At 36.2% G+C, this 19,697-nt stretch overlaps 1 protein-coding gene across 10 annotated transcripts in view; it reads left to right on the top strand.

Moving 5' to 3' along the window:
- LOC139442034 (EH domain-binding protein 1-like) overlaps window positions 1–19,697 on the top strand; it is a 96,056-nt gene that overhangs the window by 55,958 nt on the left and 20,401 nt on the right. For all 10 annotated transcript variants that reach the window (XM_071222808.1, XM_071222809.1, XM_071222807.1 and 7 more), the window contains 4 exons: window positions 614–702; window positions 2,001–2,121; window positions 2,486–2,585; window positions 17,746–17,819. In XM_071222808.1, the coding sequence (XP_071078909.1) occupies window positions 614–702; window positions 2,001–2,121; window positions 2,486–2,585; window positions 17,746–17,819 (384 nt within the window). The remainder of the gene's footprint in view (window positions 1–613; window positions 703–2,000; window positions 2,122–2,485; window positions 2,586–17,745; window positions 17,820–19,697) is intronic.

The following is a 19,697-nucleotide window of genomic DNA, read 5'->3' as shown; positions in this document are numbered from 1 at the left end:
AGATTTCATTCAATTTTGTTTACGCTAGTTTCAGCAAAATTGTGTATAACCTGATCAGCAAATCACGTCAACTCACCACTAACTCTCCTTGAACCGAACATTAATCGTTAGAGATACAAAGTCTTTGGTCACTGTCACTGTTTGTGAAGTTTCTTTTCAGTTGTGATATTGGCCATGACATTTGATATTCTTAAAACTGAATTACCCATAGATAGGGGAGAAAATGTGTGAACAGCACACAAACTCGTATTGCCGCCATGACCATAACATGAGATACGCAGTAAAGCAGTGTGCATGTAAAGGGAAGTAACTGCATGCTATATTCATTGCATTGATTTTAAGTATTGTAGCCTTTCACTGCTGGGGTCGTGTGTTTGAGAAACGGAATGTTTAAGGATTTATTTTTTTTAAATGGAAATAGCACTAAACGTACGGCAGACTTTATGATGATGGATGTGCCTGAGAACCAAGACTATCATTTTTGTTAGCCCAATATGCTGACACTTAATATTACTCTGGAGATATAAGGTTGGCTTTGGTGATGGTGTAAAACCTTGTCCGTGTCTCTGTTTCAACACTCTCTGTATATACTGACCAGTGTGTTTGGTGGCAGGAGTGGGGTACGATGCTAACCTGGGAAGCGATGGAGAGGAGGGTGACTCAGACGGATCGGAACTCAACTTGCATCTTACACCAGATGAGGTATGGCTCCACTCGCATACATACAATGTCCATACCCGTCTTTAAATTTAAGGAGGTCCTACACGTTTTCAGCATTAGTTCAGTGTAGTGACCCTCTCAATCTCTCAATATTTTAAAGGACGTCTAGCCTTTTGTTCTAATTTTCAACAACTTACAGAACCACAAATGGTACATTAATAGAATTTTAGTAAATCTGATTCTCACATGATATTAATTTTGTGTTGAATATGATATATGTGTGTGTTTCTCTCGTTTTTCGTGTCAACAATCGTCTCAAATTACCATCACATTTGAATATTTTGATTTTCATAACTGGGCAAGAGAAGATATTCTTTGACTCTTAGTTATCAATAGTTATCTCCCTTATTTATTGCATGCCCAATGTGCTGTATGTCTGTTGAGACGGGTCTTCTTTGAGGGGGACAAGCATGTGGGCAAGTAAACAATATAGATGTCCGGACACAAGGTGTGAGATACTGGTCATATCATAATACACCAAAACTGAGTAAACAATATAGATGTCCGGACACAAGGTGTGAGATACTGGTCATATCATAATACTCCAAAACTGTGTAAACAATATAGATGTCCGGACACAAGGTGTGAGATACTGGTCATATCATAATACTCCAAAACTGAGTAAACAATATAGATGTCCGGACACAAGGTGTGAGATACTGGTCATATCATAATACTCCAAAACTGAGTAAACAATGTAGATGTCCGGACACAAGGTGTGAGATACTGGTCATATCATAATACCCCAAAACTGAGTAAACAATATAGATGTCCGGCCACAAGGTGTGAGATACTGGTCATATCATAATACACCAAAACTGATACACCTAAACAATACTTACATCATTTCTGTTTATGCATGACAAGAAATATTGCTGATTCAGATCAGAAATTGAGATCACGTGAGAGGGTTATTTACATAGATGATCGATAAAAGTGTTAGAACTAGCACCCAAGAGTCAAACATTGTCAGCTACTTATGAGTACAGACAGACAGACAGATTTATTTGTATAAAAGCCAACTGACCCCTTGTACATTGCATAATATACATTTTTATCTAAGAGTTACCAAACTTTTGTTGAGAACACGTAAATTTTGCAAAATTTTTCCTTGTATCATTGTTGGACAATTGGCAGAGTGTTTTTATACAAATAATTGATGGTTAACTGTCTTAGAGATAAACATATTCTCTGATTTGCATAAAGAAAACAATTGTATATAACATTGTGTTATGTGTGTACTCAGGTTAGAGGTTGAGGCCACCGTGGTATTTTTTCAGGACCTGCGCAGCGCCAACCAGTACGTGAAGGCGGAGATGGAGGCACTGGAGGGGGAACAACGCCAGATAGACAAGCAGGCCGCCCAGCTGGAGAAGTCACTCCGCAAAGTCATGGAGAAAGGTGAGATAGTCCACCCTGGAGTCATACCAGTCATACCAACACGGAGCAGAGATTGTGTGTGAGGAGTGAATGAGTGTAGGCCGAGTTGGGACAGCAGGCTAGAGAGTACTGCACTTTACTAGCTGCATATTCCTGCATTTCCATTTTTGCTGCACTCTTATTCTAAACAAATATGTACACATCATATATGATTTATGACATTAGATGGGTTTCATTTTATAAGATGTATATGTTTGATGTTTAATGTGTTGGATGCTATGAGATGTGTGTTATTATTCAAGGTGTGTTGTATAATGCTAGGTACATTATCTGAGACTATGCGTTGTATGGTACTGGATAAATTTGTTTTTTTGTTGTATTCCAGGGAAGAACAAGTCCCTGGAAGAGAGGTTAATGCAGGACTGGTTTCTCCTGGTTAACAAGAAGAACGCCCTCATCCGCAGGCAGATGCAACTCAATATACTGTGAGTGTTCCAACTGTTGTCCTTCTCTTGCTTTGCACCCCCTGTAGACTACTGGACTTCTTCCCACACTTGTAGGGTGCCCCGCCCCCTGTAGACTACAGGACTTCTTCCCACACTTGTAGGACAGAATTGCTTCCACAACATATGTTGTTCTCAAATGACATTAATTTTTTGTTTAGGAGTTCAATTGCATTCATACAAGTTACAAAATAGAACTTTTGGTTATAGCGACATGAATATTAGTTATCTTCATTTTGTATTTATGGGGTATTTTAAAGAACGGCTTACTTTGGAGAATGCCCTCAAATGCAGTTTGTTGAGTCGGAGAAAATATCTGTTTGTCTGAAATGATATTACACAGATTGTGGTTTCTCGGGTAGTGCTGGTGAAGGAATGAGTGAGATACAGCTAGCCAAGTGAGTCACCATCTTTCAAGCTATCTATTTGTAACTGGATTTCTTTTGCAGTTTCAAACACAATTAATTATTGCTCAATGTGGCATTAAAACATTTATTACCCATGTGGTGAGTTACTAAACCTGTATGTGTGTTATGCAGTGAGACCTTGTTTGATATCATATGTTTTGGTTGGATTACCCAAACATTCACACTTTACGCTACTTAAATGGTGGACAAAGTTTGCTATGCATTCTAAATTGGTTTTAGTTTCAAAAAGACCAAGTACATACATTATTGCTCTATCCATTTATGTCCATAGATGTACATACACAGTTCTTGCTCTCGTGACAAATTTAGTATCAGGTTTCATTTTCTTCTGTTATGTCAAGTGAAATTGTCATTTATTTACATTTATGTGTATATTTAATGTTGGTAAATAGTAACAGTGTTTCGTTTTAAATAGTAAATATTGAGAACCAGTGTACTCACACATTCGCCCTGACAATATTGTTGCACAAATACTGTGAACAAACTTAGTCTTTGCCCTCAGCTAGTAATCAACTGTTTTGGCAAAGTAGAACACTTTCCTTACCTCAAGTGGAAGGACCTGATTTAGTTTGTATTGAGTAATAACAAACTACCCCAAATAACATTGTTCAAGTGTCCCACAGCATATATTTAGCATGCGTCAGATTGCTGCCCCGAGTGGCCGAGTGTCCATTTAGAGAAAAACCAACGGGTCACAAGGAATTATGGATTACCTGTCCCGAGTGAATGAGTAGTGTTAATCCTGAAGGTCTTAAAAGCATTCATTCATGAGGGACAGATAATCAGTAATTTAAGTTTTGGGTAGGTTAATCTGTATATTACTCTGTGACGTTTTAAGAGACTAAATGAAGAAAAACATATTAAATGTCAACCCTACCAATAACATCACTGCAGGCAGCCTACTGATCAGATGAAGTCATGTGATCAGTTTGGGACGTCATTAATAATGGGTTACATCATTAATAATGGGTTACATCATACCATATTTTTCTCAACAAAGAAGCACTTTGATATATACCATTCAAAAGAAGTTAAGGATCACAAGATTCTTTCATATTGGTAATGTTAATCTGTCATGGCATGAGAGATTAACTATTGTAATATGAAAAAATCAGGTGATCCTTAACTTTTTTTTGAGTAGTATATTATGGCTTGGGTTGACCAATCAACATTGAGTATCCCTAAAATAAACATGTTCAAGTATTAGAAAGTTTTTAACACACAATCATTCTATCCCTATGGGTAATATTTTCCTTATAACTATTTTTAATATGGTGGTGTCAAAATACATGCATTACAAAACATTTTTTTGTTAAATTAACTTATTGCTACTTTTGATTTATTGTTTGAAGGTAATAAGCTAATTACATTTCAAGATGAATATAACCTTTTGGTTTATTATTTTGACACACAGCAAATATTAAGGGTTAGATGATTGTCAAAGTTTGTTTGTTTATTGTTTTATGCCGTACTCAGCAATATTACACATGATGACGGTCTGTAAATAATCCATTGATTGACATCATGAGCATCGATCCACACAATTGGGATATAATGATATGCATCAACCAAGTCAGCGAGTCTAACCACTCAATCCCGTTAGTCACCTGTTACGGCAAGCATGGGTTGCTGAAGATCTATTCTAACCCAGATCCTCACGGGTAGAAATCTAGATGTGCCAAATCATTTTAATTTCTTTACTTATTCTCTCAGGTCTATGATACAGAATATGTTTTCTTTTGTGTTCTTGTATGTTTCTTTTCATCAATTAAATGGTCAGGCTCAGAGGTTGAGTGATATCTATGTTTTTTATAACTTGTAACAGCATATGGAAAAATTGACCCTGTTAACCCGTAACTAGTTACATTATCTCCATAAACAAAGCTTTACAGGTTTACAAATCATGGGACAGAGTTATCTCCCTTTGACTAAGAACCCATTCACAACAGCAATGTCCAGATTGTGGGTTTCTCTGACACAGGTGTCCAGACTTTGCGACATATTTGTGTTTGGTACCTTCAGAACTGATATTTCTTTGTTGTCATTACAGGTAGAGTGACAATAGTTTATTGGGATATAACTGTTTTCACAACTCTTTTCCCCCTGATGGACTGGGACCCCCAATTGCAAGGGTCTTTCCTGAAAATATAAGGGTTCTGTAAAGTAATGAAATGCGTTAGTGTACGGTACTGTAAGATTTAATAATTACTTTATTTGCAAGAACTTTATAATTCTTGTCAAGAATTTGATGCAATCAATGTTATTGTGTGTCCCTCAGGACATACCTGTACTGGATGCACATTTTTGCGTCACGTAAAACCCTTGATCTGGCAGTGATTCACATGGAGTTGTCAGTAATTTAAACTGAAGGTATCAGTGTGATAGTAGCTTCCATTTCTAAAATATTGAAGTTTTTTTACCATTGTCATCTCAGCGTGGCCCTTAATCCCTGTGATTATCACTGCACCTCCTTAAAAAAGATTCTACAGCTGGTCACTGTCTTTGTTCATCTCGTTCACTATAAGCTGAAATACTGCCCAAGTAATTTTAAGTTTGAACTCACTCACCCTCTTTTCTAATCTCCATAATGCAATATCTCATTCTTTACTGAAAGTGCAACCATAATTAATATACTGGCTCCTAGCATTACTTGTGCTGCATCACCTTTACAGGTGTACAGGTGAAAATAAACTAATAAGCCTTGATATCTTATCCTGCACCTCAAGTAAATATGTTAGTGAAATCTTGTGAAGCACCCATAAAATTTCAACACCTTCCACTTCAACAAAGCCTAGAGAGTTTATGACCTTTCAAGAGTTTTTCCAAACACAATTTGTCAACTCAAGTTGAGGAGTAACAAAGCCAAAGGATTCATTTGGCTCTGTTTTTTATGAATTTGATTAGAAACTCATTATTCTATGGAGGTATCTAGCGGTGGTGTGTATGGAACAGTAACTAAGTCAAGGTGGTATAGAAGTAGTTACAGAGTTATCTCCCATGGACCTGCGGTTTCAGACAGGTGCGTCTATTCAAGGCTTGAGATGTACGTCCAGTGAGAAACTGTGAAGGATGTGTCACTATGTTATAGAGCCAACAGCTGTGTAATATGTATTTTATGTATTTTATTCTTTGTATTAATGTGGAAACAGATTTTAATGTAGCTTACAAATATCTTTTTTGTTACAGCTTAGAAAGTATGAGAATGTTATCTCTGATAACTTTGTTGGGAGGCTTTACAGTATAATAGGAGAGTTTAGTTGTATTTAATGAATTTGACAAAAATCAAATAAAATCAAAGACATTGGAATAACAGCTGTGTGAAATTTCCTTGTTGATGGGAAGTCATTATTTAGGAGTTACAAAACTTGTTTCACCAACTCAATAGATACCAAGACCTGTTTCATTATTGTTTGGATTAAGTTCTTTAAGATAAGATTTTAATTGTCTATTTATTTTTAATTCCTGCACTATTTTAAGGAAATAAAACAAGTTTAGCTATTGTGTGGCTGTGAATCCTCTTATACAAGTATTAGTTCAAGGCTTTTCAAGATAGAACTTTATGGAGATGATCATCTAAGCTTCTATGCATAACTCCTCACAAAGCTGTGCCTTGTCACCTTCACGGTATCTGTCATGATTATGTAATGAGGGTATATTATGAAAAACAAAAAAGAAGTTTGATAGGCTGTGCTGAAAAAATTATTTCTCAATCAGTTGAACATCTATCACTGAGAAATTGTTCAGTGTTGGCTTGAAAGGGTATATTCACCAGGTTAATAGGTGTTGTGTGGATGGTAGTATGTGTTGTCTGTTGGGTAGTATGTGTTGTGTGGATAGTAGTATGTTTTCTTTGTTTGTCCTTCAAACTTTATGGCCAGTAGTGACATTGCTATTTTTGTTTGCACAAATGCGGTAACAGGGTTGACATAAACTGGAAAATCGCTGCTAAATATGTTTTTGTCTCACAATCATAGTTTTTTTTTTTTTCTTTTAGCAAATCGTTTTTTAAATGTTTTGGTTTGGGGATGTGACCAACCAAAGCCCAAACTTACCTTTTTAAATAAAATGAATCTAGCTTCATTTGTTTTATTCCAACTGCCCAATCATTGATGGACAAGAACATTTTTAAAATGAAAACTTCAAAAATCAAACACAAATTAACTTAACTGTTTTAATTCTAATCGATCATATGCATTGTATGTAGTCACTAGCCAGTGCATAGACTGAAAATAGAACAAAGTGTTCTAAGAACAAAATGTTCTAAGAACAAAATTAAATATAGACATGTTACTGTATTCAGAAGCAAACAGCTACATTTAGGGAAAAACATAAATCCTAATTTCTGAATTTCTGAATTACATTTCAATCTTGTGGTATACTGGATAGGTAAATTGGTACTTGTAGTTATATTCGCTCCCTAACAAGCATGGCTTAGCACTATCATTATTAATGTTTGGACAATGTCCGTAGAGTCAACAGACTGGTAATGTTCAGTGGAAAATATTGATTATAGAATATGTTCGCCATCCAATAGTGTCATAAAAACTAGATGTATCTCAAGAAAAAGTACTTAATAAAGGAACACATATTTACGCATGCCTCTTGGATCTTGTTAGGGTTAGTGGCGAACAGATAGCGGCTCCGAACAGTGTTGTGGAGTATTGGCCGAGCCCTCCTTTCTACACACAGGAATTCTTGTTTTGATTTGAGAAACCTTGCTTTTACCCAATCATATACCTGGAACAAATATTACCATATTCGACGTAATAAGTACCCCGCTCTAATAAGCACCCACGGCGATATTTGCTAATATATTTGGCTAGTGAACAATCCCAATTAGCACCCTTCCAATTGATCAGTGTAAACAAGACTTATTTATTTGTGTATTATACGCACTCGTGTTGTATATGCACCCTTAATTACGGGCAATTAAATTCTGGAAAAATATATCTGTGGTGTATCATTACTTCGAATACGGTATCTAAGATTCTATCCATAAGTTTCGTGTAGCCTTAGCAAAGTTAAGATGTAGTTCTCACCAACTAAAAATTGAAACTGACAGATATGCAAATGTTCACGAAATGAAAGGTTTTGCAATGTTTGTAAAACAGGTTTCGTTGAGGATGAGTATCATTTCTTGTTTGTATTCACCATGTATGCCGAATTGCGTGAACAATACATTTCAAGAAACTACTATGTATTTCCCACATTACATGAATTCAATGTCTTGATGTCAAGTGATAAATGTAATATCATAAGAAATTTGGCTATGTATATTAATTGCTATGCAATTAAGGACAAAACTGCTGATGTAAATTTTAATTCCAATAATGGCTGCTCTACAACTGCTGTGACATGGGCAGATGGCCTATGTAACCTTGCTGGATAAACATAAACATAATAACAAGATGTCTGTGTGTCGCTGTAATACACTGGAATTTCTGCCCATTCTGGATCAGTTATTAGTATGATTCTTTTTCCGTGAGCTATAAAATTAAAAACACAAAGCATGAAAGCCAAATACCTATATCCCACCTTCTAGAAACTCTGCCAGACAATCTTGATTTTGGCATAAAAACACTTTTATGGTTATCAGGAAGATAAACAGACACCAACGCTTTTTTTTAGATTGGTTTTAAGACAAAATTGAAAATTCTGACCTTGGTTTGCAGACTTTAAAAATTAATTTTTTAAATAAGCCTTCCCCCACCACCAAAGACGTATTTAATATATGCAAAACAAAAGCAGTGAAATAAATGAATATGTTTTTTCAAGTAGCTTTTAGATGTACAGTGAAAACCATTTCTTTACTAATTCATTGAATTGCACATTGTTCATGTGATTTTTAAATTTCAAGCACATAAGTTTGATTTCATATAAACAGTATTGGTAAGAAATTTCTCCACTCCAGTTGTCAGTGATCTGCAGGAGGGTTGTCATGAGATGAGGGTGGTATGGCTACAGCTGATGGGGGCCATGGCGCCACTGACTGTCATTACTCTGACTAAACATGCTTTTGTGTCCACCAAATGTCTCATTATTAACATGTTACTATTACAAATTTCCAATTCCGCAGAAAGAGCGAGAAATTGTTGAATGATTGTCATAAGCCAACGTAAGATTACCATGGCTAGTGGGTTGGATTTTTGTGAGCAGCTGATAAAACCATGTGCAAATATTGATACAATTATGTTATTGGGATTCTGTTTCATTCCCACCATGTTTTTCCCCCGTCTACTTCAATGTTTCATTTTGTAAGCTGGGATGCACATAAGATCCAAAATCCCAACAAAATTGGGCCCTCTTTGAACATGCCCATCGAATCAATAGAGATTTTCTTCTTTGTAGAGAATCTCTTAATTTGACGTATTTTGAGACGAAGTGAAGATGGGTTTGTCGTTGCGGAGGGAGACGACGACCAGCATACCTTGTGGGGACAAGACGTATCGCATCTAATCACAGCGTTTCTCTATTACTTTGTTCAAAACAGAAATCTATATATAATAGCACTTGATTAGAAATGTTTCTCTTCCACGATGTAACAAATAGCCCTCACTATTTGATCGAGATTAGGCATATAATTCATTTTCGCCACTTCCTCAAACTGTGACCGGAGGCCATGTTGACCGTCGCCCTGGACATTGTAGCGTAATTGAAGAGAAAAAACCTTCAGATTTGCTTGTATGAAGATGAGCCCTACTAATCAAGCATATTACAGGCCATGGGAATCTTTCTTCAGGCAGATTTATTTCAAACTTGCACTTTTTCCCATACTGAGACTTAATCATCTGTGTGACAGGATTTGTGAATGGCAAAATTTGAGAGCTATAGAAATGTATCTTGTGAAAATATTTCTTTTTGAAATGGCATTTGCAAATCTCTATGGCAGTCTTCATATCACAAAATTGCATGATTATTGGTGGCGGCAAAGCATATTTGTCTGAAATCCATACCTTCTAAAATCATTAGGTATTTGGGCCAACATTAATTATGATGATGTGAGGTGATTGTCATGCATATGAGAGGCAATGTAATCTCTATCGTACTTTGACATTTTGTTTGGTGGTTTGAAACAAAAAGTGCAAAATGTCAAAGAAATGGTGATAAAACCATAAAAATGTCAGCACAATTTTAGTGGTAATTTCTAAATTTCAATGCGTTGTCAGTGTCAGCTTATATCACAATTCAATATTCTGTCCACTTTGTGTGCCTATGTATGAACATTTCCTTTCTGTGCATGGCTCTGTATTCATCGTTATGTATCGATTATGAAAATACACAAGTCCTCTTTATGGTAAAGTGGTACCTTCCTCCATTTTGTCCTTTCTGTATTTCTTCACAAAGTATTGCACCATGTCAGAAGGATCTGTCGTGTTTTTATGACTCTTGCTCACATGTGACAAAGCAGCTAATGTTATCTGATATCAGAGAATAATTTCCTCATTATGATAATAACATTATATTTACAGGTTAGGAAGATTATTTTAATAAAATGGTTTCAGATCCACACTCAAAATTTCACAAAAGGTGCAAACTGTTAGAAGTATGAAAATGGAAATTTGCCCACCTCGTCAGTGAACAAAAGTGTGGGATGAACTATGGGAAGTAACTGAAAAGCATGAGCATTCTATTCTTTTAATTGTTTTTAACAACAAAACAATCTGTGGACCGAGAAATTGGAAAAAAAGAAGGCCTAAATAGGCGGGTACAATTTGACACTTGTAATATAGCTACAGTGGAACCTAATTGGCTATAGTGTATGACTCTAGATATTTCTACATTTCCGATGAATCAATGTCAGGATAAAGTCACATTTGTTCAATTTAAACCGGGATCTGATTTTTTGTATTGATAATGCTATCACTGTAAGCATATTATTGTTTCTAAACCAGAATACCAGAATTACTAGAAATGCATTGTGAATTGCTGAAGCAATGGCCATCAGAACATAGTTTAACTACTGGCTTTCAAATAGCATGAGTTTTCCTCCATTTACCCACACATTTAAGTGGATGCAGAATGAAAGACTATGTAGCACCCAGAGGTACACACAATAATATTCATTGTACCAATTTGTTTACAAAAGATATATAGGTCCTGTAATTGAAGTAATTATCAAAACCTAGATTACATACGGGGATACACCATATCATGACTTTAAAGGACCCCTGAAATTAATTTTTTGGCATCCCATGGACCTTGATTTACAAAACTGTAGTCAATGGGACCCCCATGTGAATTAATGAAATGGTGTATGTAATGTACTGTAAGTTTTGATAATTACTTTAAATTAAATCCTGCTCCAATGTCATTTTGCACTGAAGAAGTTGTCTTCTGGCTGTACTGAGATCTGACTAAGGACAGGGTTATCAGGCATCAATATGTCAGTGTATTCAACTATGGAACAAACTTTATTTTGTACTTTTATTTATATATCTGTAAGTATGTTGTCCTGTTTTTTTACATTGAGGAAGAGTTGACTTCACTCATAAGCAGCCAGGAAAGTCAAACTGTTTTATGTGAGATTGAAATCAAGGCAATTGCAGAGTGTAAACTATATTTTGGAGATTTATATGAATTGTGTATGATTAAAAGGACATTATAGTTTAATGCTGATTGTGAAGATATATTTTTTTTATTGATGTATTGATACAATCAGTCTCACACATTTTTATTTTCACGCTCAAATATTGCTACAAAAATGAAAATTGGTCTCATAAACCTTTCGCCAAATAAAGACCAAGTCAAAAATAAGGGATTTTCCTTAGTCACTGCAATAGTACCAGTGGTGGGTATTTCTGGACATTTGTCTGAAACCAGCAGTAGGCCTGATTGATGATGAATGTGATGACAAAAGCAGTGTTCAAAGACTCATCATCATAGGTTTTAGTGTACAATCTGTATCCCTGTGTCAGTGATGTCATCGAGCCCTGGGTCAATGCACTATGATAGTTTTCAGTCAATATTTCTCATCAGCGAAAGTTCTGTTAATAAGGCTGTCTCTTACATTCTTGCACAATTAGTGTGATAGGTGTGTGAATACACACAGTTTGCTGTGGAGTTCTTTATTTGTTGTGTTGCTGTGTCTATCCTGTCAGCTGTGAGAAGCTGTGTATCCTGTCAGCTGTATACCCTGTCAGCTGTAAGAAGCTGTATATCCTGTCAGTTGTGAGAAGCTGTATATCCTGTCAGTTGTTAGACCCTGTATATCCTGTCAGCTGTCAGAAGCTCTATATCCCGTCAGCTGTGAGAAGGTGTATATCCTGTCATCTGTGAGAAGCTGTATACCCTGTCAGCTGTATATCCTGTCAGCTGTGAGAAGCTGTATATCCCGTCAGCTGTGAGAAGCTGTATATCCTGTCAGTAGTAAGACCCTGCATATCCTGTCAGCTGTGAGAAGCTGTATATCCTGTCATTTGTGAGAAGCTGTATACCCTGTCAGCTGAGAGAAGCTGTGTATCCTGTCATCTGTGAGAAGGTGTATATCCCGTTAGTTGTGAGAAGCTGTATATCCTGTCAGCTGTGAGAAGCTGTATATCCTGTCAGCTGTGAGAAGCTGTGTATCCTGTCAGCTGTGAGAAGCTGTATATCCTGTCAGCTGTTCGAAGCTGTATATCCTGTCATCTGTGAGAAGCTGTATATCCTGTCAGTTGTGAGAAGCTGTGTATCCCGTCAGCTGTAAGAAGGTGTATATCCTGTCAGTTGTTAGACCCTGTATATCCTGTCAGCTGTCAGAAGCTCTATATCCCGACAGCTGTGAGAAGGTGTATATCCTGTCAGTTGTGAGAAGCTGTATATCCTGTCAGCTGTGAGAAGCTGTATATCCTGTCAGCTTTGAGAAGCTGTATATCCTGTCAGCTGTGAGAAGGTGTATAGCCTGTCAGCTGTGAGAAGCTGTGTATCCTGTCAGCTGTGAGAAGCTGTGTATCCTGTCAGCTGTGAGAAGCTGTATATCCTGTCAGTTGTGAGACCCTGTATATCCTGTCAGCTGTGAGAAGCTGTGTATCCTGTCAGCTGTGTATATCCAGCTAACTTAGTTCCAGCAAGATGTAGCTTGATGTGTCAGTGTTTCCATAGCTCAACAAAAAGGCGTGTCATCTTACCAACTGTAAACACAAACTGTAAACTGCTTCAAAGGAGGAACCATCTTTCTAATTATGAGCGATCCCACATCCCCCAATTCCCACAAATACAATTGTTCATTTTGTTGACACTATTTTTGATTTGCCAATTGCAGAAATTTGATCGTGACGACAGTGTCATTAGCCTGGGCAAAGTAATTACTTAAGCCGTGTGTCTCCGCGTTTCGGGGTTCGCAAACCCCGCTAATCCCTCTCCAACTCCCCACAACAGATAGTAACCAAGATTTCAGATACACACCAACATTCAAATGAATTTTTCGTATTCACACAGGGCGAAAATGATCAATTTTGTGGCTTCCCTAACACCCAGATTGTTGGTAGACATTGATTATATCGACTGCTTCAACCCGCAACAATCGGCACTAGCCAACATATGCATAACGTATTGTGGAGAAAACAGGGCTATAATGCCCACCCAAACTGGGCCTAGATTGGGTCAGGTCCACACACTGCCTTTTCCCACACCTCACCAACGTCATTGTTTGACAATTATTTTTTCTTTTCACTCTCACTATCTGTGCAACCTCAAGATAATTAAAAACCGCAGATTCATTTCAGGGCTAAAAGTGAGCAATGTTTTTGTCTTGTCACCTCACCATGTGCTGTAAGGATCGTTACTTTCAGTGTCTGTGTATCTTCATTATGGCCCCCCCACCCCCAGTTAGTCTGTTTTCTCAATATTGCCAGCATTGTTCACCAAATGCGGAACTTTGTGAGGAGGATAGACAAGCCTCTGTTGGGATTTATGCTGTATATCATATGTTCCGATGTCATGGAAAGATATTGACTTCTTATGATAACAAATATGACTTAACAAAGGCCCATATTCCCTATTGACTGGCATATGGAAATATAGTTAGGATCCTATCTTCAAGAAACATTTTGCAGTCTATATTATTAATATGTAAAAAGGATTTATTTTCATAGAAACTGTGTTGATTCATGATTAAATTCCTATAAATAACTCTTGAAATAGAAACAACAGAATGAAAAAGAAACAGCATTTTTTCAAACAAACTAATAAAAAGATTCATGTTAAAAAGATTAACATTATTCGCTGTTTAAAATTTTAGGGTTGCTTGTATGGAAACAAGAATGAGAATTTGCTGGGCTTATTGTATAAAAAATATATATGAAATAAAAAAAATCATTTCTCAATTTTAGCATTTTTTTCTGACAGGACAAAATAGTTTTAAATATTATTGAATTCATATTCTGTTCAGTACAGCCAATAGCTTAAGCGTTTGTTACTGATTTGACCTTCCCTGAGCACAGATGTCCAAATGACATGGTTGAAATGCTGACCTTTCTAATTGGGTTCTTGTACGTGTATGACCAAATAAATCCCTCAGACTTACATAAGTCCCTTGTATGCCTTGGGGCTGGACTTATAAACAACAATAAAAACACGTGGCGTAAAGGCGTAATCTGCAATGTGCAGATCGGTGGACGGTGGAACTCCGTGCACAGAGAGGTAAGCAGTGAATACTGACGCTTACGAAGGGATTTGGTAGTTAGCAACCGCTCGTCCCTAACAAACCACACTTACACTCACTCCCCTAATCTGTACATGCGTTAAGGAAATTTGACAAAGAAAATATTAATACTCTTAAGAGCTTGTTTATGGTGAATTCATTGAGTAATTTGCTGGAAGGTTTTTGGCGTCAAGGGCTGGGGCATGCAGGACCGAGAGAGCGGCGAGCGCCCCGCTGCCTGCTGGAAGCATTGCTAAATCCCTCACTCCTGGCACTCCTGCTAAGCTCCGATTTTCTCTGATGTATTGCGTTTTGTCTTCGACACATCTGACATGAAACAGTCTTTGAAATTTTCCTAACTCGCATGCCAAGCGGAAAACTGGATCTGGCATAAGAACATAAGCCCTATCAATTTTTTGGCACTTTGTACTGACATGTTCTTACAAATTAATTTTCACTTTGTAAGGCTCAATGCTTTAAGACAAAGACAGCGTACATACGTTTTAGATTATTTCTCTCCCATAGTTCAGATTAAATATTACACCTTTTCAGAATCAATAATTATTTTGGTAACCTGTCAGGAAGAGGTATTTTACTGCAAAATGAAGACATGATAATTAATTTGATTTATGAAAATAGTATTTCTATGTCATGTCTCAATGTGAATTTCGAGTTAAGCTGAACATTTATGATAGGTTTTATCTGTAATATGGAAATTAATATTTACATAAATTCAAATTGATACCAAGTATGCAACTGAACTTTGAATTAACTGCACTTGCTACTTTGGTCTTCATTTGTTTTTAACATTTTTTGTGTGTTTTTGGGTTGGAGTTCACAAAAAATCTTGATTATTAAAATTATTAGGCAAGCTATAGATAATAATCGGAGAACAAGTTGAGTTAATAAAAGCTGCAGCTTAAAGTTGTCAAAATATTCATGTTGAGTTACATCTCTGTTACACTGCCAATTACCTTTCTAAAATAGGTTCCAGATTAATGTTCTGTAAGTGGTTTGTTATACCAAATAAAATAAAAAATTAAGGTGGGTTACTTTGTATTTATGCCATATGTTTTGTCAGTGATTTGCTGTGTGCGAGTTCATAGGATCTGGGTCTGTTCTGAGTTCATGTTTCCATGGACATGTTTTAGTGTGAACATCTTAGAATATAAATAAAATTCAGCTGTATTATTTCTGTTAGAGACATCTGGTGACAAAAGTTAATGCGGGAAGTCTGTATTTAGGATTTGAATGACAGTTTGTTTTTTATGTGTTGTACAGGGATGCTAAGTAACACAGGATGCATTCACTAACGCTGAGTCTTTCCACTCTTTATGTTACCACTTTTCTCCTGAATTTCTTAGTTATCCTATCATTACTCCCATTATTTTGACAAGAAATATTTGACCTCTCATCTCTGCATGAGTGTGCCCCTATTATCAGTACACTTGCAGAGCGAACCATATAGCACTGTTTTTCCTTCTTTCATCTAGCAAGAGCTTCCATATTGGATAATGAAAATATTAACTTACACTCTCTCAGTCACTCCCCTTCTGACCTGCATTGCAAATGATACTACTGTCTCACCTAGTTCATATCAATTATTATTAATTATAAAGTTCCTGTATTATTTATTTTTTAAATATTTGTTAATGTTCTTTCCCCCATGCCAGCCATATCGCTGTACTGACACAATTGTTTCTTCTCTGCAATAGACTTGAAATGAGTATTGTATTGTTTGGACATATGTTTATTTTATTTAGGAGAAACTAAATTGATTTATTAAATAGTACATTACCGTTATCTCTGAGAGTACATGTAATTGAGATATGTTTGGTTTGTTGATGGTTGTTGGTTGTGAGGATTTGGTTGTGTTAATTCCCTTATTGTGGACATGGTGTGCAAGTCATTGTCAACTTGTGTACAAAACTAAGAAACAAGATGTGAAATAAGCTCAAGGAAAAATATCCACTGTCTATTCATTGTAATTATTGTACTCTGATTAATAATCATTATCTTGTTATATCATTTTTGAGAAATTAAGGAGTTGACAAGAAATCAATTGTTTATTGTATATGAACACATGAACTACATCAGAGAAACAAACATCATCATCCTCATGATATCTTTTCCTATTTTATTATTAGCTTTTGAATTATATTTATGAAAATGGATCATAGAAAATAGTTTTATTAGTATTTTGATTAAAAATAATTTTTCACAAAATTCATTTAAAATCTAGTATTTAAATAATTGAAGCCTGTAATTGAAATAAAATGTTTTATTAATGGAGAAAAATCGAAGACGGAATGAAATACCATATCTGTTTGAGAAAACACGAGTCTCCAGTACTATACCTGCAGGTGGAAACTGAAACGTCACAGACATTCCACACACTGTATAATCCTGTCCTTGAATGAAACACACTATAACATACACCAACACATTAAACTGACCGCCACACATGTAAGACTTTCTCATGTAACACACAAACTCCATAATCCAAGCCAGAAAACACATCCCCATCATGGAGTACGATATTCCAAACGTTTGAAAATGATGCGTCTCACATGCAGGTTCTTCGTTGAAACATTATTTTTTTCTGAAATTGCCAAAACAATGTATTGTTAAGTTGGGTGACTCCTGTATGTGAGTAGTGACAGAGCTAGAATGGCAGTTTCCACATGAGGCATGTTTTATAGCCTACTGCCATGTTATCCTCTTTACACGGCTTTGGGGAGTTGGCAATGAAACTGTGGAATGATCTGTGCTCTAGCTTGAGATAAAGACATATTTAGGCATTTTGTTGACTTTTCCAGCAAAGCAAGCATAAGTAGACCATGTCAACCTAACATTGGGCTTTGTAGGCAATGGGCTTTTCTTTTATACTGGATGTGGAGCTCGCCGGCAGTTTTAGAATTAATTCTGCATTAATTTGAAAGTATCTTACTTTGATAGGTGTAAGACCATTATAGTAATGCCATAAAATCAGATTTGTTGAGTTTTAGCCTAGCCTTAGTGCAGCTGTGAGAACCAGTCAGGCCGTAGGATTTGTTCCACACTCGATAAAGTGGCTTTTCTTAAATCTTCTTTGCAGAGAAAAGGAAGAAGATTTGGAACAGCGCTATGAGCTGCTGAATCGAGAGCTGCGGGCGATGATGGTCATTGAAGGTAGGCCATTTCTGCAGCAATTAATATTTAGGCAGAATCAAAACTGTGTTAGCTATTTTATGGGAATGAAAAATGTTGAGCTAAATACTTATGTAAACATTAGTACAAGGAATTACTGGGACTTAGTGTGGCTTTCTTGGGCGACAGGATTGCCAACTTACTGAAAGACACTGTCCTAATTCTTGAACGTTTGATAATAGTCCAGTTGTTTAAATGACAATTTAATCATCTCGGTGAGGAATAAGATCAGACACTAATGATGGGTTTTTAATTAAAACCGAAAAAGGGAACAAATGGGCAAAAAAGATATTTATTAAAAATAATTATAAATTTTTTGTTGTCTCTCTTTTTGTGTACCATTCTTTTTTCAATTTTAAAACAAAACAAAAAATGGTTCTTATTACAATTTCCTGTATGTGTTTTCAATGAATATTTTTGTACGTTGTAGAAATCATTTTGAATAAATTCTCATGTAGTTGTCAGTGTGACTATATCATGTTAATGTCCCGAAAAACATTTTGTCAAGAGGTTTAAAGCAATTATTTTGACTTGATTGTGTCTTGAAAGGAAGCAGCTCTTGTTGATTGTGCCATGAAGTACCTGACTTTTTTTGTCACCAGGTTTTTACCTAGACTTACGAAAGCGGGGTTGCCAGGGGACTCCCAATGATAATTTAAATTTTAAGGGTCCTAGCAGGCAACATGAGGGTCCTAGCAGGCAACATGAGGGTCCTGTAATGTTTTGATAATTACTTTAGAGCCTGGAATAAATCAATGATCATGTGGACAGTAGTCATGGTTGATGGATGAAATGAGTCCGACAACTGCTCTTGATGCGCTGTAGGTAATCTGTTGTACAGACCCTGCAACAAATATATTCAATCTAGCCCATGAAAGTCTATAATAGTGGGCAAGTCTAGGTTACGAGAATTTAAGAATGAATATTGTCTCTGGGCTTCTTTTTGTTATAAGGTATACCTTATTAAGATGATTTAAAGACTGTTTTTTGTGTAAGATATATTCATTTCAGACACTAGATGTTAGTCTACTCTGTACGTACAATGAATATATTAGTATTTGCTTTTTTTGCATCAATTCTCAACATTAGTGCATACTGGATGCATATTTGTGTGTGTCGCGTCCGGGTTCAAGGTCAGGCTGGAAATGGAGCTTTGTTACAAAAAGTGTCCACATATGACACAAGACGAAATATGTTACTTCAGGCTTTTTTTTTGTGTTTGTTTCTCCCCCATCACAGAACCCACTCCTACAACTACAAACGCTATGATTAAGAAATAAAACTTGTAATTCTGATGGGAAGCAATTAGAGATTGGGTTTGTTGGTCAGCAAATTAATTTGTTTACATGTGTTTTCTTAAGAGAAAATCCTTTGATCATATGTGCTTGTTTTGGATTATTATGTCAATAAAAGAATTAGGTCAGCCCAGAATTAGGATCAATGAGGTGAGTGAGGTTATCAGCAGAGGCACTGCTCACATAGCATCAGTCTGTGCCAAAAACTTTGGTGTCTACAAACCAGAACCATTGCCACCAATTTCAGTATATTTTAGTGCTAAAATATTGATTACCGGTATAGTTAGCTGAGCTTACATGATTGAACTCGATTCAGGCTTCAGACTATTGACTAATGTTACACAGTACCATCGCAGTCAAAGAATGCAGCATGGTTTTACTTTGACCTCCAAAACTGAAGTCCAGTGATCCCTGATTATTAATTTCAAGGGTAATGAAATTGTGTAGTATACTGAACTGTAAGACTATATAATTATTTTAATTGGAGGACCTTTTTATTTCTATTTTTGGTCCAGAACTTGTTATATATAATGAATATCATTGTGCGTATTGGGATGCAATATTG

The sequence above is a fragment of the Haliotis cracherodii genome, unplaced genomic scaffold (assembly GCF_022045235.1).
Source record: "Haliotis cracherodii isolate W230 unplaced genomic scaffold, xgHalCrac1.p SCAF_5, whole genome shotgun sequence".
Classification (NCBI taxonomy): Eukaryota; Metazoa; Mollusca; class Gastropoda; order Lepetellida; family Haliotidae; genus Haliotis; species Haliotis cracherodii.
This window is presented reverse-complemented; position numbering and strand designations above follow the sequence as displayed.